The sequence below is a fragment of the Kryptolebias marmoratus genome, linkage group LG2, assembly GCF_001649575.2.
Source record: "Kryptolebias marmoratus isolate JLee-2015 linkage group LG2, ASM164957v2, whole genome shotgun sequence".
In the NCBI taxonomy this organism is placed as follows: Eukaryota; Metazoa; Chordata; class Actinopteri; order Cyprinodontiformes; family Rivulidae; genus Kryptolebias; species Kryptolebias marmoratus.
In genome coordinates this window covers 30,547,707-30,574,862 of record NC_051431.1, presented here as the reverse complement: position 1 = coordinate 30,574,862, position 27,156 = coordinate 30,547,707, and the positions used below count along the sequence as shown (strand labels likewise).

The following is a 27,156-nucleotide window of genomic DNA, read 5'->3' as shown; positions in this document are numbered from 1 at the left end:
GTGGAAGAGCAGTGATTCCGTCTCCTGTGATCATTTCTCTTACTATTTCCCTGCTTTTCAGGTAAATAATGGGATAAAACTTAAGAGAATGGTGTGTGGATGTAGACTATCCCTGTATGTATGTGTTTGGTTCGTATTCAGCTAACTAGCTTAGCACTGTTACTAGCGGCAGGAGGCCTTGTGTCCCGCTATTGCGTCCGAAAGTTTGATTTGTTTAAATAAGAGTAATGCACTACCTTGTTTATAAATTGTGTGCAGTTAGTACAAGCAATGTGTTTTCTTCATTATCTTGATTGGAAACATTTCTATTTCATGGTTTAAAAATTAGTTTTGACTTTGCTATTAAAACATTACTTAAATAATTAAGAGTAAAATGTTTAAAACTGGTAAATACATTTAATGTGAAATGATTGTTTTGGAATATGTCAAAAAATATAGTTTAAATAATTTATAGTTAAAAAGGTTTTACAAAAATGGTATGAAAAGAGATGATCCTGTGTTCTGTATTTAATTTGTTAATGCAAAGGTGATGTAAAACACTATAAGCTGCTTTTGTTAGCACGTTGCTATTGGATTTGATATTTTTTGTGTTGTTTTCTGAAATCAACACTCAATACAAGCGAGTGAGTGGAAGAGCAGTTATTTTGTCTCCTGTGATCATTTCTTTTCAGGGCTAACAGCCACAGCTCCTGAAAACTCACATCAGTAACAGAGGCCCTGAACACCATTCAGATTCCATGTCCCTGATCCCCATGTTAAAAACTCTCCCAGAGGTTTGAATTGAAGATCTCACAGACATGAGCCTGTACCAGGTGTTTCCATTTCACCCTCACAATGCGTTTGGGTTTACCGGTGAACCCAATGAGAATATTGTGTTTTTAAAAAAAATACCAAACTTACAATTTACCACCATGATTAATTTTGAAATATCAAAGCCATCCAACTGATGCAAAAACAATATTATCCATAAGATTAGATTTTCATGCTCCAGGCAATAAAACATGTATCCTTTTTTCAAACCTGATTTAATACAACACAGTTCTCTTTTCCCTGATCCCCCGTTCCAGATATGAATTTATATTTTTGTAAACCACACCGCTCCTGTCAAGTCCTGTTATATCAGTGGATGGATTAAAATATGTAACCACATCTGGAATACAAAAGAGTATCATCCTAAAATCTGAGATTTGACACCCGGATTAAAGGTTTATTGAAAGATTATTTGGTATTAAAGATTATTATGATATAGAGAGAGCTCTGTCCAGTACTAGATGCACTATGGGCACTCCTGTCTGTCATGTTTGCCCCTGTATTATACCTCTCATGTAATATTTCAAAACTTAAATCCAGGGAGAATTACTGAGATGTAAGCTGATAGACCTCAAGCTCTGGCTTTAATTTAGTTCTTATTTTTCCTTTTTCATTTCCTCTCTCCAACTAAACCCCTGATTCTTACAGTACAGAGAGATAAAGAAAAATATTTTGACTTAGAAAATAATTATTCTTGTCATTGTATCTTACTACCAGTAATCTAATCTGTATTATTTTGAAAGATAATGTGTGGGGTCAGTGCAGTTAAACATGCCATGGTTCATCTTAGAACAGAAAAACACAATCTGGCATTTGTAAGGAGGAACTTCATCTCATCAACACTCTCTCTGTGGTGGATACAACCTTTTTTGTTTGACAATAATTTGCAAACAAAATAACATTACCAAAAGATAACTTTCAGTAAAATTGCCCAAAACATGTACATGAATAACAGTAGCCTAATTTATTTTAAATGAAATCTAAGCATGGTGTGGATAAACAAACTGTGCACCGTATTCAGATGGCTAAGAAGTATGTAAAACTACTAGAAAGCAGCCAAATATGATAGTTGTAACAAAGATCAAAATACCACAGAAATAATTATTGAAACATGTTTTCAAGTATGATTTTACATTAGCCAGACATGGCCCAGGTAAACCTTATCTTTAAGGCTGAGCCCGGCCACCCTACGAAGGAAGCTCATTTCGTCCGCTTGTATCAATCAGTAACCATCAGTGTACCTCGTCTGGAAAAGGGAAACTGGGGCATCCCTCTGGAGCCAGGCCTGGAGGGACAGCTTGCCTGGTGGTCGAGCTTTGGCTCCAGGCCAAGCCTGAAAAAGAAACAGGATGCCATCTCCATGTGCGCCCACTACCTGCGAGACGGACCGTCGAGATTGGGTGCTAAGCTGGCAGTCATTATTTACCCATGTATGTTTGCATGGGTAAATAATTTTATGTATCAAGATGTTGATTAGAATAAATTAGAAATGTTCCATGATCTTGAGATATTGGTATATTTTTTAATAAATGCATTTGGGTGGGTTTCAACAAGTTTTACATTTACCCCCATTTCTGAAAAAACAAGTTATTGAATATAGTGTGTTGTATTTCTTGAGATTTTTAAAATAAACATGATGGAATCCAATCTAATTCAGTACCATTAAAGTCTGTCCAGCAACTGTTAGTTAAAAATAAGCACATGTGTGCTTCATCAAACTCCATTATTTGAGTTTACAAACTCACAAAGCAGTTCCTAAACCATGCCTTGACATAAGGTAAACATTTCTCACTTTTGGCTGTCTGCTTTTTGATTTCCACAAGTTATTCACTAAATACATCTTGTTAAATCAAAACCTAGCAAACACAGATTAGTTCTTGTTCAAGAAAAGACTACATTTATCTAAACCAAAAATGTGTGACTTCATTGTTAATTCACTAGAAATATTACACACAACAAGGGAGTGACAAATCCTAATTTATTTCCTGGAAAACATCAAAAACTAAACAACAAACATACAACAAAAAACAGACTGACAATATAGCAACGTCACTATTTCACAGGCTTGTTTAGGATAAAATCTGTATGGCAAACACATTTCAAACACTGCAAACAGAAACAGAATGCGAAACTCAGAAGACAGAAACGGGGCCTTGATTGCGACAAAATGACTCTTAATTTTGTGCATACTTCTCTTTCAGCATTATTATCAGAACTCTAGAAAATTGGTAACAATAGCAGCATTGTAGATGAGATCTGAGATGTATCCCATAGATGTCTGTGGTCCAACTTGTGGGTGATGATGGTGATGGTGGAGGTGGTGTTGGTGGCAGTGGCCCTGTCCTTGAGTTGAGTCCCAGTACATTTGTTGAGGATGAGAAGGAACTACTTGGTCTATTGAGCTGTTCCCTCCTCCTCCTCCACTGTGGGCTCCATACATGGCCTGATGGTTCCCAGATGGAGTGAGGGTCTGGGACTTGAAGTTTGTAAAGGCTTGGTAGGAACGGTTGGAAGCAGGATGATGAGACTGCCTGTTGATGGGCTCAGGAAAGGAACCAGCAATAAAACCAGTGATAGTCTGACCCATGTGTGGCTGCCTGTGGTGCTCTTCTTCCCAGAGACAAGAGTCTGAAGGTTTGGAGCAGCTTTTGAGCAGTCTTTGGGTGGGCTGATGGCGGAGGGATGAGGACGATGGTTGTGTGGAAGATACCGGGTTGCTGTAGATTTGGATCCAGTCTGAATAAATGTGTGGCACTTCTTCACATGAATGGTTTGGATTTTGCCTGAACATGTCTGCCAGAGTGGTTGTTGCTGGGTATGGGGAAGGTTCTGTAAAACTGCCACCTCTCACATCAGACTTGGTTGACTTGGGAAATCTACCAGTCTTAATACTTCTGGCTCTTCTGTTCTGAAACCAGACCTGTAGAAAACAACAAGACTGATCATGCTGGAATCATATATGTTCTAGTTTGTTTCTGTGCAGCACCATCAGTGCATAAATGCATTCCTTAGGTAAGTTCAGTCTTTGTAGAACCAACTGATATTTTTGTAATTTTAATCTTCAGAAGTATCTTTAAACTAGTATTGCTGAGGAAAGAACAGGCAACACCTGCTGTGACTGAAGACAATGTTGAAATCTTGAAGATGGATCCAGAACAGAAAGTCACACATTGGAAAACTAAAACATGGAACTTTTCCAAGACACCAGGATTATAAGGATCATATAATCTCTAATTTAAATATTACTGTAATTACTGATTGCCACTACATTAGTCAACTTTGTAGGAGTTATAGGTCAAAACTCACCTGTATCTTGCTCTCAGGAAGGTGTGTGTGCACTGCCAGCCTCTCTCTCAGAGTGATGTCTGGATATGGGGTCACAGCAAAGGCCTGCTCCAGCTCAGACAGCTGGGCTCGGCTGAAGATGGTCCTCTTTCTCTTCCTCTGGCCCTCCATCAAAGCAGAAGATTTTTCTATCAAATAAAATATCAGGTTAATAATAATAATAATAACAACAACAACAACAACAACAACAACAACAATACTACTACTACTACTACTACTACTACTACTACTACTACTAATAATAATAATAATAATAATAACAATAATAAAAATACTACCACTACTTCTACTACTACTACTACTAATACTAATACTAATACTAATACTAATAATAATAATAAAGAATAACAATAATAAAAAATGAGAATAATAATGATCAAACAGTAAAAACTGCCTCCTGAACATAAAGTTTGATTTATTTGAATCGTTTTGTCTAGTGTGAATAAAATCACACTGGGCTCACCTTTATCATGTTCTTGTTCTCCAAACAATGATTTCAGATCCAGATTCAGGTCTTTCTGCTGGTTCTGTTTGATCAAAGGGAACTCTGAGTCCACAAACAGAGCCATCACTGCACAGAGATACACACACTTCTGCTCAGCCTCCACCAACAGAGGGGTAGGAGGAGTCAGGAGCTTCTTATATCCTCTTCAGATCAGCTGGGACATTCGGTACGCCCAACAAATCCAGGTGTTCTGCACCTCTGTAACCTTTAGTTACTGACAGGCTTGTTTTCAAAGCCCATAAAGACTTTGCTACCTGCTCTGATATTTACAATATGCCACATGGTGCCATGCTTGATGGACTCATTAACAATCTCTAAATTCTCTAAAAGGTAGTTAATAAAGTCAATAATATTCCAGATTTAATGAACTAAATGTTCCCTTGATGACACATTATGTAGATGTTTAAAAATCTTAATTTCTGACACGTACAATTTTTTTTTTTTTTTTTGACATATAAGCAGTAATTTGTTCTGCATTTTTTCCCAAGTAGGTCATGGGGCTTTAATCTATTGAACTCATAACAACCCCGTTTTCTCACAAAACAAGTCCCAGATTATGACCCTTCATAATCTTTGAGCTCAACATGACATCATGTCGTAGCGTATAAATTACAACCACTTCAAGCAGATTTCAAGTGTCGTGTCTACCATATTCATCATCCACTGCCAAGAAGAAGGCAGGCAATAATGTTTTTGCCCTTAAATGTGTGTGTGGTTGTGGCTTAGCAAAATATTTAATGAACTAGTGACCAAATTTTAATGAAACTTGCAGAAAGTATTCATTGGATGAACATCTACAACTGATTTATTTTTGGAGTCAACCAAACATTTAAAAACACTAAAATGTAAATATCAAGAATATGGATGAATAATTGAATAATTTGGTGTGGCAGTAGCTGAGATTGACCCCCCAACACATATTATGAGTGCTAACAGATTGCACAGGATTTATGTTTAAAATTTTGCCACTAACTGAATTGAATTATTCAAGTTATTTGTCTAATATAACAATTTCTTTGCTGATTCAAAACAAGTAAATTTGACAAAAAAATCTAAATCATAAAAAAACATCTGTGAAAGACAAATCCTTTTTCACACCACTAAATGACTATTAAGGTACTTTAGACTGTGAAAAAAACATGAATGATTGCCTGAAAACAAAAGATTTTTTCTTAACTTTTAACCCAACAACCAGCCTTACCCACAGGATGTCATTAGGAAAATGGATGGATGGATAAAAAAATCAAATTTAAATGTTTTCTGACTCTTTGAAAGTTTTATAGTTTTTTTTCTCTTCCTTGAGACCTAATAAAAACACAATGTCCACATTTATGTATACAGCACATTTTATTGGTATCATTTTAATTATATTTGCATGAGCCCAAAAACACAATATTTGAATGCACATGTCAGTCAGCAGCTTGTCACATATTTTTTTGTTTCAGTTAACATTTTATCAGGCGTTTTGCCCACCAGAACGCCACTGCATTACAGACACAGAGTTTTCACTGACATTTATGAGACACACTGCATTTAACAGGTGCAAAGATTAATGTGGACAAACACTGTAAAATAGGTATTTTAAAAGTAAATATTCACACAGCACAGCAACAAAATCCTCTTTTTTCTTCCAATATACAACCCTAATGCCAAAAAAGTTGGGACGTTGTGTAAAATATAAACAAAAACAGAATGGCTTGAACAGCAAATCTAATAAACACATATTTCCTTCACAGTAAAACATAGTAAACACATTAAATGTTGAAACTAAGAAGCTCTTTTTATGAAAAGGTCATTTTGAATTTGATGTCAGCAACACATCTAAAAAAACTGGGCCAGGGGCAACAAAAGCCTCTAAAAGTCAGTGGTACAAATAAAAAAACAGCCAAAGGAGCATTTTACAACTAATTTGATTAATTGGCAACAGGTCAGTAAGAGGACTGGGTATAAAAAGAGCATTTTACAAAATCTGAATCTCTTTGAAGTAAAGAAGAGCAGAGTGTGTGAATAACTGTCTAAAACTAGTGAAACAATTTCAGAAAAATGTTCCTCAGTGGAAAATTGAGAAGAAGTTAAATATCCCATCATCTGCAGTTTATAATATTATCAAACGATTTAGAAAACCTTGAGAAATCTCTGAGCATAAAGAATAATGATCTTTTTTTTTAATTGAACAATTTCGTAGTTACTACATTTTATTCTAAATACAATATGGGTTTATGAGATTAGCAAATCACTGCATCCAGTTTTTATTTACATTTTACACAACATCCCAAATTTGTCAGAATTGGGGTGGCACATCTACACACATACATTTGCACACTAAAAAAAAAAAAAATAATAATACCCTGCTGCTGAGAAACCAGACCTGACATCTGTATGTAAGTTAATTTGCATCATTAGTGTTCACACAGTAATTATAAATTAGTTCAGTGTGTACATATGATTTCAGCTGGAAACACTTTCCTCCTTAGCAGGGACATTATGTGCCTATTAAGGAATGTACAAGTTCACCATCAGGGGGCGACCCAGTCCTTACAAATGGCTCTTCTGACAGTTTTGGGTCTCAGCTCAGGCATAATTGATTGACTGACAGTAAAGAAGAGTTTTGTAGATTCTGACTGGCCAAATATCCTCGCTGAAGTCTTCTGAGCTTCACTCAAACTTGCGCAGGTGGTTGTAGAGGGACTGGACGTAGGTGAAGACACACATGGGGTCTGGTTTGCGACCCATGATCATCATGTCCTCAACTTCAATAAGCCGGTCACAACTTGCCTTTACTCTGAAACAGAAACAAAGACAAATAAGTCATACAAGCAGAAATTCAGAGTGAATTAAAACCAGATTTGGAATGTTGAAATTCTTTAATTGTACTGCTTTCTGTTTTAAAACAAGAACTTAAAGACAACAAAACTGCAAGCATTTGAAAACATAAAAGTTACATGGATCAAAATGTTGAATCTAATGAAGAGCTTTTTAGTCTGGTCTGACCAAAACTCCAACCTTGCAACCACAGCCAACTGACCTTTATAAAACACAAAATGGCTATAATTGAGGTAATTTTACAGATATAGTCCTAAAATCTGGTGTGGTCGTAGCTGAGATTCATTAACAACTCATAGTCCAAGTGCTAAATATTGTGTGGAATCTTTGCTTGAATTTTAGCCCTAATTGTTGAAGTCAACTCTGTCTGTTGGCAAAATATCTGATGAACCTCTGGATAGGTTTTGATAAATGCAACTATCTTATGCAAGTCAGTCCTTTAAGATTACACCAAACATTTTCAAGATTTGACCAAATCAACTACAACTCATTTCTCATCATAAGATGATCTACAACTCTGGCATGATAGGCGGTGGACGATATGCATTCCTCCAAGGAATGTTGGGCTTCTAAAGCTGCAAACAAAGACTGATTTTTATGCACATATTTTGATAAACATGTAAAATCAAACCAGTTCAATCATGCAGCTGGCAAAGAATCAACCATTCTGAAAGTGAGTGATGTCTTTATGTCTTGATGCGTGGTTGTATGTAAGTCTGTGCTGCAGGCCTTTGTGGTGTCACATCCCTTTTAACCTGGATGTGTGCTGTCAAATTAGGCAAAAACAAAGAGATCTTGGAAGCCATGAAGTCAGACAAAAAGAATGTACACTTTTAACCAAATACACACATGTGCTTTTTATCATCAGAGACAGCTAAGTAAGAAAACATTCAGTCACAAAAAGACACATTATTAATACTACATCTTTTCAGTTGTGGTATGTTTTTCAGTCAATCAGTCAACTAACCACTTTTCATACAACTGATGCACAACAAAGTTCTTTACAGGAATAAAACTAACCACATTAAGAAAGCAGTGGAGACACAAATACCAACAAACCTCCACGAACTAAAGCAATACTATACAGAGAACTTTGTTAGAATCCTTTCACAGAAATGTGAGAGACTAATTGGGACATAAATAAGACAACTATCCATCTATTCTTTCCCTGTCCAGGCTGAAAACCCAGACTTCCTTCTCCTCAGCGACACTCTGCAGCTCTCAAGGGGTTCCCAGGTCAGCAAGGATATATAATCCCTTCATCAAGTTCTGGGTCTGCCCCGGGTCTCCTCCCAGAGGAACATGCCTGGATAAACTCCAGAGGGAGCCGTGCTAATTAGATGCCTGAAACACCTCAGCAGACTGTTTTCAGTGCAGAAAAACTCCACTACAAGCTCCTCACCTTATCTCAAAGGCTGAGCCTAGTCACCCTACAGAGGAAGCTCATTTCAGCCACTTGTATCCAGGATCTTGTTTATTCAGTCATGGTCCACACCTCATGACCACAGATGAGAGTAGGAATGTAGATGGACCAGTAAAGCTTTGCGTTATGGGTCAGCTCAACACAACACAACAGACTAGAGTGGCACCCTAATTACTGTGAATTGAGCCTCGGTCTGAAGACAGTTATGCCAAGTCATTGCTGCCTAAAATGGTTTTGCAAATTTTTAGTCTTAAGGTGGGTTTAATTTTTCTTCATATTGCTTTTGCATAATGTGTATTTTGTAATGTATATAACCTGACATTATATTTACATAAATCGCAATCTGAAAACAGCGAGGCTTTTGCTGCTTTTAGTTAGAATTTTGCTTTTTTGTTTTAGCAATTATTTAGCTATTTTTAGCTTTTAATTAGTGTTGTTGTTTGAGTGTCTTCTACAAATCTAAGCAGTCATTCAGCTTTCATCATTCATACTGCATTTTCATAGAAAATGTATTTTTTTCTAGTTCATATTTTGGTATCTGACCGTCTTTTATTCAGCTTTTTGCCATAAAGCTTACTAGAATCAATCATTCACAGTTATGTCCTTGATTTGTATAAAAGTAAATCTATAAATAAATCCCTCTATACTAAGTTACATCTGTCCTTCAGTTTCTTTAATGTGAATATCATGATTTATAATAGCTAAAGAAAAACCTAGGAGTGACAGCCAAACCTTGAGCCAATCATAACTCCACAAATTAATATTTGTGCATGTCCTCTTTGTTTATTGCTACATTTCAATATTTTCACATTTCTGATACTCACTCAGCAATTCCAAAGGCAAGCTCAAAGTTGTCTTTGCGGTTGGCAGGTGACAGAGAGTTGTAGTCAAACTCTGTAGGAAAGAAGGAGTGGACGAGAGCGCAAAAAGCCATCCCATCGCTCCAACTAGACGAGAAGTTCTGGATGTCGATGTTCTGCAGAGAAACACACCCAGACAGATAAGAAGATCAGTTAATCAGTGTGTGTTGCAGCACAGAGAATCAGCAGGCTGAAGCACGTTAAATGACCCAGCTTGTAAACTGTCAGCTTGTCGTAACTTCATGAAGCCATTTCCCCACTCGGTGTCTCATGAAACAGACTGTACTCTCCTCTATTCTTTCACTATGTTCCTTGTTTTTAAAACCCTGTCATACTGAAGCCATGCTTTGTTAGTCTGGAGTTTGGCTTAAATGAAACGTAGGCTGTCAAGTAATCAAACAAGCACCTCTTTTTCTGGTGTTTGTGAGAGAAACAGAAATTTTATCATGGCCATAACCAAGTCCACATGGAGCAGCTGGAAGAGGCTGTTATAAAGAAAAAGGCAGCAATATGTCTGTACTCATCCAGTAACTACACTTTCTCAGTAGTGAAAACACAAAAGTACTGAAAACACCTATTCTCACATAGCTAAGAGTGACTTTAATGTAAACAATACTGTTTGTCAGTCATTAAAGGTACTTCGCTTATACTGAAAATATCACTCTGGACTGGATATCTAGACAAATACCCAATATTTAAAAAAATACAGTTTAGTGTGGCATTAAGTCTTCAAACAAAGTAACAAATTACATTTACCTGCATTACTGTAAAAGAGTATTTATTATGTGTGTGTACCTTGTACTTTTTTAAGTAAGTATTTAGATTTGTACTTTAACTTTTATTTCACTATGTTTTTTTTTTAAGTATTTCATCTGAAATCATATCCATTACTGAGTAAAAAATATAAATTCCTCCTTCACAAATCTCTCCCTTATCGTGGTGGAGGAGTTTGTGTGCCTGAATGATCCTGGGAGTTTTGCTGTCAGGGTGTAGGGTCTCCCAAGGCAGATTGGTTCTAGGTGACAGGCTAGACAAAGAGCGGTTCAAAACCACTTGTATGGCCAAAGGTTAGCAAGAATTTTGTAATCTAACACCCAGATGTGGGTTACCAGAGCCTCATCCCGGAGCCAGGCTTGGGTGAGGGGTTTGTCAGCAAGCGACTGATGATCAGACCTCTAGAGATGGGGCCATGTTGGACAAGTACAGCCCAAATAAGCTACATAGGTTGACCTTCCTGTGGGCCCACCCCTGCAGCAGGGGCCATACGGATTAGGTGCAACGTGTTATGGGCAGCAGTGGAAGGTGGGGGCCTCGGGGCATACTGACCCTGGCTTACCAAAGCTAGCTCTTGGGACACAGAATGTCACCCCTCTGGTGACATCTGATCTGTGGCCGTATGTTTTGGACAGTCAGGTGAAGAGAAGAGCAGAGCTGTCAACTGATCACCACCTGGTGATGAATTGGATCAGAAGGCGGGGGAAGATGCCGGAAAGACGCAGTAGATCCAGATGTGTAGTGAGGGTTTGCTGGGAAGGCCTGGTAGAAGACCCCATCAGAAAGCTCTACAACTCACACCTCCATCAGAGATTCAACTGCATCCCAGCTGAGGTGGGAGACATTGAGTCAGAGCGAACCATGTTCCACGCAGCTATTGTTGAGGCAGCTGCTCTAAGCTGTGGCTGCAAGGTTGTTGGTGCCACTCATGGAGGCCATGGTTGAACCTGATGGTGGACACCCCAGGTGATGGAGGCCATCAAGCAAAAGAAGGAGTTCTATGGGGCCTTGTTAGCTGGGAGGACTCCAGAGGCAGCTGAGGGGTACCAGCAGGCCAAGCGGGCTGCAGTTGTGGCTGTTGCTGAGGCAAAGGGTCGGGTGTGGGGGGAGTTTAGTGAGGCCTTGGATAGAGATTCTTGGTTGGCTTCAGGAAAATTCTGGAAAACCATTGAACGTCTGAAGCGGGGGAAGCAGCACTTTCCCTGCACTAAGGTGGGGGAAGCTGAGGGTAAAGCAGCTTGGATGAGAATCAGGACCTCCAAATCTGAGGCCATGGTCCTCAATGAGAAAAGGGAGGACTGCTCTCTCCTGGTTGGGAATGAGGTGCTGCCTTAGTTGGAGGACTTTAAGTATCTCAGGGTCTTGTTCACGAGTGAGGGAAGAATGGAGAGTGAGATCGACAGACAGATTTGTGCAGCTTCCACACCACTGTATTGTGGTGAAGAGGGAACTGAGCTACAAAGCAAAATTCTGTTTACCAGTCAATCTACTACCAGTGTTGAAGCAGGGAAACAAGTAAAACATGCAGGATAGTGGCTCTCCAGGACCAGGGTTGCCTACCCCTGCCTTAAGCCTTCTGTTAGTGCTTAGAGTATGTGTTACAAATTACTCTCAGCAACTACCACACCAAATCTTAGGTCAATTTCTGTTAAATTGATTGAGTTAAAGCCATTCTGTGTTTGTTGCGATAGCTTAGCTGTAGTGACCATCTTGAATGAAGGTGAGTCTGTGCATTGATTACTTACTAATAGTTTTACTAAAATTTGCTCATTGGTTTATGAGCTATTTTGCTGACGCTACAAATAAACACACACGATCACAGACACCGGCAAAAACATTATTGCCTCAAGCTGCCACCAATAAAAAACTCCCTGTAAATAAAATTACTGCATATACAATTTATGTAGGAAATGACATGTAGTAAGCAGGTATATGCTACAGTGTGCAACAGGTGTTTTACCTTGTAGCCTATGGTCTTAGAGCGACACCACTCAAGAAGAATTTGCTTGATGCCGCTGACACTGGACACCCCAAAACTCTGAGATCGCTTAAGTGTCACTGGTTTTGGGCGACTGTGTACAGGACAAAGGAGGTCAAAAAAGAAGCATAAGACAGTAAAATTCATGTGTCACTTAAACACAGCCTTGCATCACATGTACCAGTTAGTGGTTTCAGAGTCAACTCTTTCAAACATGGATCGACGAGCTTGGGCACCGATAGTATGAGGCAGAGTTTGTGACCTCAGCAGCTCCCGCTTCCGCTCTCCCATCTGCCTGAAGGACTGATCACTGCTTTGATAAGAACATACAAGAATTACACTAAGAAAACTAGGGAAATTTAATTGTCTATGAAAATGCAGTGAGTGCTGAATGACTTTACTGAAGTTTTCTGAAGATGCTAAAATTGAGTTGGTAAAGTTAAAACAAGCAGAACAAAGGCTAAATTTCATTGCCTGAAACTATCAGAACACAAGCTAAAAGCTAAAAAGCAGCAGAAGAGAAGCAAAAGGCAGCAGCACAGTTGCTAAAAGCTAAATGAAAGTTGAATCAACATTCACACTATTGTACTTCATTTGTCCTAAAAGTGTCTGTTTCAACACACACTCACCTGTCATGCAGCTGTGCTCCTGAATAGGCCACAGATGTAACAGAAGCTGAGTTCCCTTTTTGAGCTGAAAAGATACATTAAAGGTAAGTCATCTGTAAAAAGATTCTCTCTGTATATTGTCTGTTTTTAACACTGTTTTCTAAACACCCACCCTGAAGACTTGGAGACCCCAGAGCTCTGGCAGGTATAGGGGTCCATGTCTTGACAAAATATCCTGACAGCCAGAAATATAAAAGAATTCTTGTTTAGAGAAAGTTTTTCTATGCACTCATTTTTAAAAGGAGAAATATGCTGGATGAAAGATTTAGTGACTGAACTTCAGACACCTGGCTGAACTGGGGAACCCTCTGTTGGCTGAGCCTGTGAGGGGCTGGTAATTGAATGACTGGTAGATGAGGTCTCAGAGTCTGGTGAAGACAGAGAACCAACAGGGCTGCTGGTAGAAATGGGGGAACCTTTGATTTCAGCTGTTTTCGTTGTAGCAGTGATGGGGAGGTGTGGTATCCGTACTGCGATTGGAGCTGTGCGTTCAAGTGGGTAGTCAACAGCTGGGGAGCTCTTTCCATGTACCAACACTGAGTGATCTGTTAGAGAAAAAAAAACAAAACTATTGTGACTGGCATTACTTGCACAGACAAACAATTCAGCATCAAATGGTGGGCAGGCAGAAATAGCAGTTAACCACAGAACATGCTTTGGCGGAAAGTAGCTACAATTTTTATCTCTCGTCATTTGCCTGAGAGCAAAGTAGGACCAGAAGAAAAGTAAATACTGAGTTTGGTCACAATAGACAAAAAAAGCTACAACTAAAATGCAATGTAATGTGTACAAACCCTGATTCCCCCCCCAAAATGGGACGTTGTGTTAAATGTAAATAAAAACAGAATGCAATTATTTTAAAATCTCATGAAATCATATTTTTTTGACAGTGGAACATAGTAAATATATCAAATGTTTAAACTAAGAAATTGTACAATTTTCTGAAAAAAAAAAGAAGATCATTTTGAATTTGATGGCAGCAACATATGTCAACATTTGGGACAGGGGCAACAAAATGCTGTAAAAGATAAATGGTAGAAATTAGGAATAACTGGAGGTGCATTTAGGAATTAATTAGCTTAAGTGGCAACAGGACAATAAGAGGAGTGGATATAAAGAGAGCATTTTTCAGAAGTATCTTTCAGAATCTTTTAGAAGTAAAGATAGGGGAACAGTCACTACTCTGTGAAAAACTGTGTTGAAAAATAGTGAAACTATTTCAGAATAATCTATCTTTCTGGAAAATTGGGAAGACTTTGAATGTCCCATCATCTACTGTTTATAATATCACAAAAAGATTTCAAGAATATAGAGAAACCTTTGAGCTCAAAGGGCAAAGCTGAAAGTCGATGTTAAATCCCTTTGATCTTTGAGCCCTCTGATTCTGTTCTGGACATCACTACATGGACTCAGGAACACTTCCTCAAATCACTGTCTGGAAACACAGTTCACCGTACCATCTATAAATGTTGGTTAAAGCTCTAAGAGACAAAGAAGAAGCCAGATGTGAACACCATCCAGAAACACAGTCACCTTCTCTGGATTAAAGTTCATTTATAATGGACTGAAGCAAAATGCAAAACTGTTCTGAAAATTGAAATTTGAAATTCTTTTTGGAAACCACGGATGTCATGTATGTTCCATTGTGAATAAAGTATGAGTTTATGAGATTTGTAAATTGTTGCTGTTAAACAGCAGAGACTTTCCTCTAAAAATCTGGAGAAGACTTACTAACTTCATCGAATATGAAGATTTTCCTCTAGAGCAGCTGACGAAGTCAAGTCACATTCCCCTAACACTTCTTCCTTGAAATTTGGTACTTATTTGTAATCGGTTATTTGTACTTTCAAAAAATAATTTTGCACCACTAGTTATCTAAATGTTCTTCCACAAAAAATATGCCTTATATGCCTTTTCTGCAAACACACACAAACACACACACACACAAATGCATCACACCGCCTCCTACTGTATGGAAACAAACATACACATTCTCATACTCATACTCTGCTGTCGCATCTCTCCCACTCCCCCCTCCTCCTTCCCTCTTTCTCTATCTTAGTAATTACTACATCGGCTGTTTTAGTGGCCCACTAGTACCATTTAGAAATTCGGTACTGTTTAGTTTAGCTTTATCTTCCTGTACACTTAGTTTAGTTCTGTATATTTAGTCATATTTAGATCTGTTTAGTTTAGCTACTATTTTTGACTGTCTTAGCTCATGCTTAGATATGTCTGGTTTTACTTCGGCTGTATAGCGGGCCTGGGGTACTTTTAGATAGTTCGGTGCCGTTAGTTTTAGTTTTAGCATTGTCACGTTTTAGATTATTTAGCCTTCTTGTACACTTAGCTTAGTTACTGTACAATTAGTATCATATTCACTGTTAGCTAGACTCTTCGTGCCTTGGTTTAGTAATATCATGTTTTAGTAGTTTAGTTGTCCTGTACCTTTGTCAGCATTGTCATGTTTTAGCTTAGTTATCTTGTCATGTTCTGTAACTCTGTCTGTAATTTTGTTCTTGTGTTGTAAAGCACAGTTGCCTCGTGCTGAAAAGTGCTATATAAATAAATGTACCTACCTACCTACCTTATTCTTTCAAGTAAAAAAAAAGTACAGTTATGTACTTTTAACTGCTAGATAGATCTTTGAATCCCTACAATTAACCTGAAATTAAAAGCTGTTTTTTTACCTGACTACTTTCTGGACAGCTGTTTGTTTTTTGTTGTTTGTTTGTTTTTGACAGAGAACTAAAACCCTTGTGTCTTTGTGTGTATACACAATAGTATATATAAAATCTATATGTGTAGATCACTTGTAAATTTGTGCTGTGACACCCTTGTTGTTTGATTACCAGTTGGCGCAGCATGTCCTTTCTCCTGTCCAGTGTGTACCGGGACTGGGTCAACTTCTATTGGCTCTTCTTGTTCAGGGCTCTGGAACACATAGAGTCAGAGTTACCAACACCAGCAGCCAATAGGAAATTAAGTCAATTTTGACCTTTGATGATGGGATAGGAAGTAGTTTTTCCACTGTGGTGAGTGCACAAGTTTTTAAAGCTAGTAACTTCAGTGCCTAAAGAATAAATGTTTGATTAACTGTAAGGAAAGCTTACTTATGCTGAACCATTTGGATCCTTACATGCAGCTCATTTAATTTTTATGACATTGTATTCATTTGCCATAAATGTAAACAAAAACTTTAACCTCCTTGCTCATTGAGGCACTTTTGAACCTTTTTTGCTTTAGACCAAAGAAGTTACAGCAATAGAGCTCCATGAAACAACTTAGCGTGTTTCACAGTTGGCTTTTAATACTAAGTAGGAGAAGCACCAGTGTTCTGTTGTGTTTATGTCCTGTGATAAGACCCAGGAAGTTTTAAACAAGACATCAGCAACATCCTCAGAGACAGAAAAATTGCTAAAAAAATTGACCTGTTAAGAATATCAGAGTCAATGAGTTTAAACTTTAATGTCTTCCATGAGTACCCTGGGCTCATCTGTCAGTGTTTGTGTGACCATGTCTCTGTCCTGTTTGTGCAGACCTGCTGCAGAAGAGATGTTCTTAACTTGCACAAAACATAACCCACCAAAAAGGAACAACTAATAGCTGTCGTCAGCAGATACTTCTATCTCTAATTCTTGACACTCAGTGCTGCTGACCCACATGGGCTGAGCTGTCACTTTCCATGTGTCCCTGTCAAACAGATATACAAAGCTTAGAGTGTTTATTATCAGCCTACTTAGCATAGAACAACACTACTGAGGTCAGCAGTGCAGGGCTGATAGCTGTGCACATTTTCTCAAGCTCAACATCAAACCATGTCATGTTGGATCTTTGTTGGTCAAAGTGTAACAGCTCCAGAATCAGGCTTTCTACAGATGTTATGCACACAGACTCATTCTTTTGGCAGCAAATTAACTGCTGTTTTTTTTTCAGTCTTCACTGCCACAATCAAAAAGGACAGGGCTAATTTCTCTACATGTTTGACCGAAAACATTATTTCACCATTGATGCAGAAAGTTTGTGTTTGGGTAATGCCACTGTAGGATGTACAACTGCAGCATACAGTCATCATAAACAGATCCCATAACTATGATAAACTCTGCAATTTAGTGCAGTGAGGAATGTTCAGACCTCTATATTGGAGAAACTTGACAGCCTCTCCACAGACACATTGCTCAACACTCTTCAGGACAAGACTCAGCTGTTCACCTAAACCTCAAGGATAAGATTTGCTCTTTTGAGGACCAAAATGTTAATAATTTGGACAGAGAAGACAGATAGTTTGAGAGGGGGGGTGAAGGAATCCATTTATGTCAAATGAGAAAAGACAACTTTAAACATGTGGTGGTCTCAGATTTCAGCTTTCTAAAACTTACCTTTTTCTCTTAGGCCCTGTTTACATGACTCTGTTTTTAAGTGAAACCATAACATTTCTGTTGCAATTCGGCCTTTGTGTACATGACAATAACGATTGGATTAACTGACACTGAAACTATTTTGAATCTGGGTCTCAGAGTGGAAGGTTTTGGAAATGCCCAGCACCAGTGCAAAATCACACATGTGTAGTACGGACAGATTGTTGTGTACACATGTAACGTTTTCAGAGTCAACAATGGAAAATCTATAGTGTTCATGGGCTCTAATTCACATCTTCTCGCATGTGACTGAAGCATCTTTCTTAAGAGCCAAGCAAACAAAGACTCAGACGACTTCAGCTGCATAATAGAGCAGCTTAAGCAGTTTAAAGCTTAGAACTCCACACTCTCCACTGTTTAACTGAGAAAGCTCCCAGGATGGAAAGCGAAACATCTCAGCTACAGAATGAAAGTCCATTTGTTTTTTTTTGTTTTTTAACTTGACTGAAGTCGATGTGTGCAAATGTGGGAAATTCAGTAAATTAGACAAGATTTAGAAAGTCGCACAACTTTAACAAAAATTAAGCTGATATGTTTAGGCTTAGAAAGAAATATCCTGCTGCTTAGTCTGGTCTGTTAAAAGCAGCTGTGCCCATTTTCTGTGATCTATTGATGGAACACTCAAATATGCAAAGTCCAGTTCCCATTTTAGTGAGAGAACTGTGTAGCAGACGTGTATGCAGGCAAAAGCTTCCTTTTCTGTTTTCCCAAAACAACAAATCCACTTCTCCCTGAAACTGCGTCACCGGGTTATTATTATGATTCAATAAACTATGGGCACAAAAATAGTGAGTGAGGGTGGAAAATATTAAAGCTTAGATAGGAAAAAAATATAAAAACGGTTGAAGCTAAGGAAGGCACAAATGTTGTTTTTCTTGTCAATGGTATGTACACATCTGTATTTCATGTGAAATTAAAACCACTGGTGTTCAAATGTTTTTTCACCCATTTTTCTTTTTTTTTGCAGAAAGGCAAAGACAGATGAATATGTTTTTGTCTATGACTATGTGTTTGTGTCTGTCTTTTACCAAAGTACCTCAGTACATAGTTTTAATGAAACTTTCAGAAGGTAATCATTAGATGTACATCTACAATTCATTAACTTTTTGAGTCAATCCAATTGAAAATGGCCGCTACAGCCAACTAATATGAGAAACCCCCAAAATGGCTTTAACTGAGTCAGTTTTACAGATACTGACCGAAAACATCGTGTGGCAGCAGCTAGGCTGATCCACGACACATACTCTTAGTGCTAATAGATTGCACAAAAGTGCAAAAATGCACAAAAATCTGTTTGAACTCAACTCTGTCTGTCAGCAAAATATCTCATGAACCACATGACAGATTTTAATAAAACTTTCAGAAAGTATTTATTGGATGTACATCTGTAAGTGATTAATTTTAGGAGCGAACCCAACTCAAGATGGCCACCACAGCCAACTGATCTTAGGAAACACAAAAAATAACATTAAACCAGTCAGTTTTACAGCTACAGAGTTAAAGTTATGGTGAGATTGTAACTGAGTAAATGATAAATAATCTCCAAGTGTTACTCATTCTGTGAATTAGTTTTTTAAACTTTAGCATTAGTTGTTGAAGTCAATCCTGTTTGTTAGCAAAATAGATCATGAACCACAGGTTCAACCACAGTATTGAACTTTCATCATGTAATTCTTGAATGTATTTTACAACTCACTCACATCGGGAGTCAATCCAATTCAAAATGGCCTCCACAGCTAATCAACATTAACAAATACAAAAATGGCTATAACTCAGTCAATTGAACAGATATTAATTTTAGTCATATTCAACACATAATCTAAGTGTCAACACATCTTTAGAGATCACACAATTTCTTTATTTTTTAAGTTTGACTAAAGTTGCATTTGCTCAAGGAATGTTAGGCCTTTAATATAAATCTGTTCAGCAAAGTCTATCTCAGTTTCTTTCTTTCTTATTTATTTGCATTCTTTAAGATTTGGCTTCTTTTTAGTTTTCCAGTGCCTTCCCATTGGTTTTTCTGTTTGCTCCTTGGACACTGTGATTCAGTTTATTATTGAGTACACCTGACATCTGTTGCACGTCATCTTCTCCACTAGATGCTTTGCACTATTTGTCTTTGCGTTTTTCATGCCAACATCTATTTTTTTGCAACATTCATCTCTGAATTCTTTCGTTTGACTACTCGCACTGAGCACTTTCAGTTGTGTTTTTTTGATCCTTTGTATTTTCATACTAAAACTGAAAATTCAGAATTTTTTTGACATTTAATGATTTAATAAAAGTTAGTCTGTAAAGCTAAATCATTGTCTGTTGTTATAGAATAATATTCCTTGCAAGTGGGCCAGTCTGTTTAAACAGGAGGGGGCATGGGGGGCAGGGTAATATGGGGTAAGCACTTTATCCTGTGTTTAGTCAGAAGACATCTTCATTACTGATGCTTTATTAAAGACTCTATTGGAGGAGGTAAGATGTGGACAAGAGGAGCTGGCAGTTAACAAAGCTTTGTTGTTTGTTGCATTTTAACTAGAACAATTTTAAAACTACTCATTGCAAATTATGAAATCAAACATAAAGGGTATCCTAAACTACATCAAGCAGTGCAATTTGAAAGAGTTTACACCGGTAGTTTCCCAGATACAGATAGATTGAAAAAAAAAACTAATGAAACTGGCCTGAACAAAAAGAATGGCACTCTTAACTTAATATTTTGTTGCACAAACTTTTGAGGCAATCACTACAATCAAACAATTTCTGAGACTTCTGCACCTGTCCACAGGTATTTTGTCTCACTCCTCCTGAACAAACTGCTTCATCTGTCTCAGCTTTGAAGGGTTCCTTCTTCAGATGTTTCAGTTCCTTCCACAGATGTTCAACAGGATTTAGATCAGGGCTCAGATACCCCTACAGAATAGTCCAATGTTTTGTTCTGAGTCATTCATGGGTGTTTTCAGTCTTTATCCTGTTGGAGGACCCATGACTGAGACCAAGTGTTCTGACACTGGGCAGCACATTTCACTCCAGAAAACCTTGATAGTCTTGAGATTTCATTGAATTCTGAACATATTTAAGACAACCTGTGTTAGATGGAGCAAATCAGCCCCAGAACAGAACCAAGCCTCCTCCAAGTTTCACTGTAGTGTTATTTTCATTATTTGTTTAATTTTTGGCTCTGTGAACATAAATATGTTTTTTACAGAATATAAGTTTTTGTCTTGTTTTCTTACTCACTCGTCTTTCATTATGTGCACTTTTGCTCAAACAGTCCCTGATGGTGTGATCTGACACTGATGTACCTTGACCTCTAAATTCACCTCTAATCTCTTTAGAAATTGATCTGGGCTCTTTGGTTAGCATTTGTATTATCCGTCACTTCAATTTGTCATCAATTTTTCTCTTGTTGCCACATCCAGGTAGGTTTGCTCCAGTCCTGTGGACCTTAAACTTCTGAATATTTTGTGCAGCTGTAGTCGAAGGAACATCCATCTGCTTCGAGATGGTCTTATAGTCTGAACATTGGGCATAGGTTCATGTGTCTAAGCTGTTCTTGGCCTTCTTTTCCCTCTAAACTGAGCACATGCTGCATTCATGCCCTGCACAGGTGTGGTTGTGACGGGTCTAGCAGTTAAGAGCAGTGGAGCATTTTTAACTGCAGCTTTCACTTGGAGTGCAATGGTTAGAGCTTTATCCAATGTGAGGCTCTCCTCCAGGAGTAACTTATCTTTCTCAAACTGAGATAGACATTTGAAATGAGCTAATCACTCATAAGCTTTTCCATCACAGCAACATGGTGCCGCCAGAGCTCTGAACTCTGCAACATATTGGCTCATGGTTTTATCTGCATTTGAACATGTCTGAATGTGTGTCTGCACGCCAACACATTAACTTTGGGACAAAATGTTTTTTACAGTGCAACAATCAAATGTACCTTGTTCTGGGGGCGTGTAGAACAGACGCTGTCCTTCTGGTTATAAGCAATGTAATAAAACAGCACACTGTCTTTCATCTGGCCAGGCATCTCCTTATGTGTTTATGACCAGCATGTAGTGATATGAGAAGATCACCAGCAAGATGCAGGAGCAGTGGCGGACTTGGTACTGATGCGCTTATCCTTCATTGCAAATTTTGTTATGCCTATTGTAAATTTAGTAAGGAGACAACCTATAAAACTGACAAACTTTATTACAAGTTACTCTCATGCCAGGCCCCATTATAGAACTGCTTCACTCTCTACCAGTCTCATCACTCTCTGCATTTCTACTATAACAGTCTCTTCCACCCTGCGGTTTCACAGCAGTGCCACTGTCTACTACTACTGTCCAAAAGTAATAACAGGAACAACAACAACATAAATGCATTCAGTTTTCCAATATTTTGAAAAAAAAATACTACGCTAAAGTATGAAAGCAATGCTGTTTTATTTTTTCAAACAAAACACACACATAAAGGACTAAAAAGCTGCAAAATTGTCAGAACTGATGATTAATGCACAAGTAGATTTGTGTATTTTATTTCACCTAAATGAATCAACTTCAGTATTTGTTTTTCTGACATTCAAATATTAAATAAAAGGGTTTGACAGGGTTGTAATATATGTGTTGTCTGCCTGAAGTCTGGAGAGTTTATAAAACAGTTTCCTCCTCATAGTGATTGACAGACTTTTAGATTAATGCCCAAAGCAGATGTAAAGTCAGGGTCATCCTCCTGTAGTGGGAGACTTAAGGTCAGGTAAAACCTAAATTCTTCAAGCACTCCCATCCTACCAACCATCACTCTTTCACAATGTATCACTCACTTCCCACAAGCAATTTCCCTTAAAGTACCCTTTGGGCTATACTCCAAAACACTGCAGCTGGAGTGCAGCTAAATGAAATGGAAGTATTCCCAGTGGAGATTTAGCTGACGTAGTCAAGGAGGTGACCTTAAAATCTATTAACTCATATAGATGAGTTCTAGGAATCTTTAAGGGCAGCAACAATGTGCCGTCCCACCAGTCCATCACTTATTAACCTGTTTGCACAGACATGATGACGGAAACACGGTCTATTGTCTGGAAGTCATTAAGAGAGCCAAGGGGAGCCAGGGAGGGGCTGCATACCTCTGTTAAACCCCCAGCATGTACACACACACACACACACACACACAGCTGTCCCTTGCTTTCCCTTTCATTTGTTATTTTTGGCTGTTAGAATCGCTGGTAGAAGCTGGAAAAGGTATAAAAAGAAACCTTGATAATTAATTTGTAAATAACGGCCTAGCATTCTATAATGAAATGCATATTGCCCGCAACCTTTTATGCAAAAGTTTTAAACTAAGATCATTTTATGCTGTAAAGGGACTTAGTTGCAGATGTCTTGGTCCAACCTTCTAAATTTTATGTGGCCATTTGTTGTTGTTATTTTCTAAGGTCAATTAGCTGTGGCAGCCATTTTGAATTGGGCTAACTTTAAAAATTAATAAGTTGTAGATGTACATCCAATGATTACTTTATTTTAACTTTTTAAAATCCATCTGGTTTGTGAGATATTTTGCTAACAGAGAAACAGAGTTGTTGCCAACAGGTAATGCTAAACTTTTAAGCAAAGATTGTGTACATTGTGTAGAGCTCAGAGTATGTGTTGTGAATTACTCTCAGCTACTAGAACATTAAATTTTGGCCAAATATGTGAAAAACTGACTGTATTACATTCATTTTTTGTGTTTTCTAAAGTCAGCTGGCTATGGCTGTCATTTTGAATTAGGTTAGCTCCAAAACCAGTAGATGCACAGTGCCTTTAAAATATATTTCTCCCCCTGGATGTTTATGTCTTTCTTGCTGTCATAAATCAGTCATGGTCAATATAATGGCCTTCTTTTCAAAAAATAAAAGAATGAAATAATAAAAACCTCATCATTGTCAAATTGAAATCAAATTTCTACAGAGTGATACCAAATACACAAAAATATGTCATGTAAAATAATTGACTGCATAAATATTCACTCTATTTCGTGACTGTCCTCATTCAACTCAGAGAAAAGATTACTGAAAAGTACAAGTTAGGGTATGGATACACAAGGATTCTCAAGACTCTAAACATCCCCAGGAGTTCTGTTCAATCCATTATCAAGACATGGAAGAAATATGGGACATGAAAATCTACCAAGAACAGACCATCCTCACAAACTGAGTGACTGAAGGAGAATATAGAGAGACCACCGAGACACCTGTGAGAACTCTGAAGGAGGTCCAAGCTTCAGCACGTGAGACGGGAGAGACAGAGATACAACAACTGTTCCCCGGGTTCTTCACCAGCCTGAGCTTTATGGGAGAGTGGCAAACAGAAAGTCATTGTTGAAAAAAAAACCTGATTAAATCTCAGCTAGTTTGTCTAGATTATTTTAATATTTATAATGATTTTTCTTCAACAGTGACTTTCTCTGTAGAAATTTGATTTCACTTTGATATTGAAGGTTTTTTTAATTTTTTTGTAAAGAGGGCCATTTTATATTGTCCATGATTGATTCATGACAATAAAAAAGTAAAAAGAACATCCAAAGGGATACTTTTTATAGGTATCTAATGATTGGTTCCTTAAGGTTTAGTTAAAATTTGTTCAGTTATTCATGAGATAGTTTGCTAATAATGAAACAAAATTGATGGCAATGGTTAATTGCTAAGTTTTATGAACAAATCAAGTGTGATCAATTAACTCTTGGAGTATAAGCTGAGAATGACTCTCAGCTGCTACCACACCATATTTTCAATCAATATACGTAAAATTATTATACAAACTATTTATTTTATTTATATTTTACAAAAGAACAAACAAACAAACACACACAGACAATAATAATGGCAGCAGGTATTGATAACTGTAGTAAAGTCATACATTCATTCAGGTTGAAGTTAGAGGTAGGATCCATATATTTGTGTAAGAGTATGATGGTCTTGAAACTCAATGTTCTTTCTCACTCATAACTATAACCACAGCAGTGCTGTTGGTGCTGGGAGTCCAGCCCTAAAGTTCTGCTTATGTTTCAAGTGGAACATGGGGGAGGGATTTAGGAGTGAAGGAACAGTACACAGCGACTGGATGAAAGGACGAGTGGATGGCAGATTGGGACTGGTTTTGTCACAGTTGTCAAAGACAGACTGGAGGGGTCCAGCCTGGGAACTTTCAAATATCTGTATCATGGGAAAAATCAAGAATGTAAGCACTTGTTCTGACATTCATTCACTTTGATGAAAACTGGGTAATATTCCACTGAATCAAGTCTCAAACATTCAGTCTTTTTCACTGATTAATTAGCATTCTTTGAATTAATGTATATTGCCCGCCACCTTTTATGTCATAGTCTCAGACTAAGATCATCTTCTGTTGAGAAATGATGGAGCTGTAGCCTTTTTGGGCAAACCTTGATAGTAAGGATATCTCATAATCTTATGTGATATTTTTGATGTCCTGCTCAGAGTATGTGTTCTGAATGACTCTCAGCTACTACCACATTAGATTTTGTTGTTTTCAAAGATCAGTTGGCTGTGGTGGCCATCTTGAATTGAATTTGGTTCTAAAAGTTAATTGCACCAACCTTGATGACTCTTCTTACACGTTGTGGGCCTAAATGAAGGTGACCTGTGGTGATTTGGCTTTTCTTGTTTTTGTTTTTGTTTTGTTTCCTATTTTCAGTTATTGGTTCATCTTGGTTCTGTCCTCATCGTGTTTGTTTTCATTTCCACTCTTCCCCAGTCATTCACTTGTCTGTCAGCCACGCCCATCTTCACCTGTCCCGAATCAGTAATCATTCCACCTGTTCCCACTTACCTCTTTATCCTCAGTCTTAAAAATCCGGTCACTCTTCCCATACCCCGCTGGTCCATTGTCTAATGTTTGTTGTTTGTTGTTTTTCATTTGCTGCTGTGCTCCGTACCTTGTCTCCTTGTTGTTCTGCCCACCGTGTTTTGGATTTTTGTTCTTTTGAGTTGCTGCCTCGTCAGCTTTTGTTTTCGTTTGTTTCTTTTGTTTAATAAATTAGTTTTTCTTTTAAGTCTGCAATCTGGGTTCGTCTCCTTCATCCACATCCTGACATGACCTCCTGTTTTTTATTTGGGCTTGGACCAGCCAAGTCCCAGGAGCCAAGGCTTGACCACCAAGTGCTCGCCAACAACTGCCCCCAGGCCTGGCTCCAGAAAGATGATCCAATTTCCCTCTTCCAGGCGAGGTATCTTGGCAAATTATTTGGTCATCAATGGTTTTCAAATTGCTTATTGCCTGACCCTCCCCTGGGATCAGTTTCCCATCAGAAACCCTGCCAAGAGCTAATGCCCCACACAACAAAGTCCCCAGAATCACAGCTTTTAGAAATGTATATTTATTTCAAAGCTTTTGAAATATGATTGGATATCATATTTCAACCATCATTTGTTGCAAGGGTAAAAGAAATCAGCCTGTAGGTCTTCAGAACCAGCAGTGTAGGCCCCAAGGCTATAAAAAAGTCTACAAGACTGTTGGTTTAACCAGTCAGATTTTGAGCTGGCAACACTGGGACCATCTAGCAGGTCTATGAAGACTCTGTATTTTCATGTTCTTTGATTGGGTGGTCAGTGAGGACAGAGGACACTTACAAGTACTTTTGAGAACTTTTTGGGAAACCTGAGTGGCTCTGTAGCTCATTAAACAGGTGCTCAAAAACAAACAAACAAAAAACAGAGTTGAAACAATAAAAAAGTGAAAAAAATTCTGAGAAATTTGAAAAGACTGGTAAATTGTTCTCTTGTGGCAGACACAGTGGCTATACATATTAAGGCTGAACTGAAAAGTGTTATGAAACCAAAATCAGTTGAAAGTAAAATAAAATAAAAAATTATACTATTTTTCTTTTATATATACTGAACATTAAAGAAACCACTCAAGTGTTTTTGGCTTTTTCTGTGACCCCCCCTAATGTGTGACGTCTGCTGAGCTGCTAAGGTTCAAAACACCCATTCATCATGGAGCTCGTAAGGTAGGGGTTCGTCCTGTAACTGGAGAGTTGCTGGTTCAAGCCCCTGCTCCGTCAGTCTCAGCCGTTGTGTCCTTGGGCAAGACACTTCACCCTCCTTACCTACTGGTGGTGGTCAGAGGGCTCGGTGGCACCGGTGTAATGGCAGCCTCATTTCTGTCAGCCCGCCCCAGGGCAGCTGTGGCTACAATGTAGCTGACCGCCATCAGTGTGTGAATGAATGGGTGAATGACTGAATGTAGTGTAAAGTGCTATACAAGTGTAGGCCATTTACCATTCATCAGTGAATGAACTTTTGAGCAAAGAAAGAGCTATGGAATTTGTCTTCACAAAAAACAGCAGTTTAGGTTAGTAAAAATCTTTTTTAGTTTTTTGATTTTTAAACACAGTCAATCCTGTGGTGATTGGTGTTTTGGTGTGTGTTTGTGTGAGTGCTTCCTGGTGGGCGTCTCCTGAGCAGGTGTACGGACGTCTCATCACCACTCCTCCCACACCTGTGACTGATCTAGCTGATTAGAAGTGGAGGAGTATTTAAGGCTGCAGTGAAGACCAGACCAGCGCTGGAGCATTGTT

At 38.2% G+C, this 27,156-nt stretch overlaps 2 protein-coding genes across 3 annotated transcripts in view; both read right to left on the bottom strand.

The window, feature by feature from the left end:
* Positions 1-2,382: 2,382 nt before the first annotated feature.
* Positions 2,383-4,751, bottom strand: sebox (SEBOX homeobox). Its single transcript, XM_017434139.3, has 3 exons — positions 4,619-4,751; positions 4,117-4,283; positions 2,383-3,730 (listed from the first exon to the last, which is right to left on the bottom strand). The coding sequence occupies exons 1-3, from the start codon at positions 4,722-4,724 to the stop codon at positions 3,020-3,022; spliced, it is 984 nt and encodes a 327-aa protein (XP_017289628.1). The 5' UTR covers positions 4,725-4,751; the 3' UTR covers positions 2,383-3,019.
* Positions 4,752-5,994: 1,243 nt separating this feature from the next.
* smtnl (smoothelin, like) overlaps positions 5,995-27,156 on the bottom strand; it is a 30,501-nt gene continuing 9,339 nt past the window's right edge. Inside the window, exons 3-10 of one of the 2 annotated variants that reach the window (XM_017434136.3) lie at positions 16,039-16,120; positions 13,474-13,731; positions 13,299-13,361; positions 13,148-13,211; positions 12,700-12,831; positions 12,501-12,612; positions 9,731-9,882; positions 5,995-7,442 (exon numbers count right to left, since the gene is read on the bottom strand). In XM_017434136.3, coding sequence (XP_017289625.1) covers positions 7,316-7,442; positions 9,731-9,882; positions 12,501-12,612; positions 12,700-12,831; positions 13,148-13,211; positions 13,299-13,361; positions 13,474-13,731; positions 16,039-16,120 — 990 coding nt within the window. In that variant the 3' untranslated portion in view covers positions 5,995-7,315. The remainder of the gene's footprint in view (positions 7,443-9,730; positions 9,883-12,500; positions 12,613-12,699; positions 12,832-13,147; positions 13,212-13,298; positions 13,362-13,473; positions 13,732-16,038; positions 16,121-27,156) is intronic. The other variant, XM_017434137.3, reaches the window with a different exon arrangement.

What these genes read in the sequence shown, in the direction of transcription:
- sebox (XM_017434139.3), bottom strand. Translation starts at nt 4,724, where the DNA reads ATGGCTCTGTTTGTGGACTCAGAGTTCCCTTTGATCAAACAGAACCAG. An exon ending in AGAACAAGAACATGATAAAG is followed by an intron (nt 4,284 to 4,618) that starts GTGAGCCCAGTG and finishes TTTATTTGATAG; the next exon opens with AAAAATCTTCTGCTTTGATG. An exon ending in TTCCTGAGAGCAAGATACAG is followed by an intron (nt 3,731 to 4,116) that starts GTGAGTTTTGAC and finishes TGTTTTCTACAG; the next exon opens with GTCTGGTTTCAGAACAGAAG.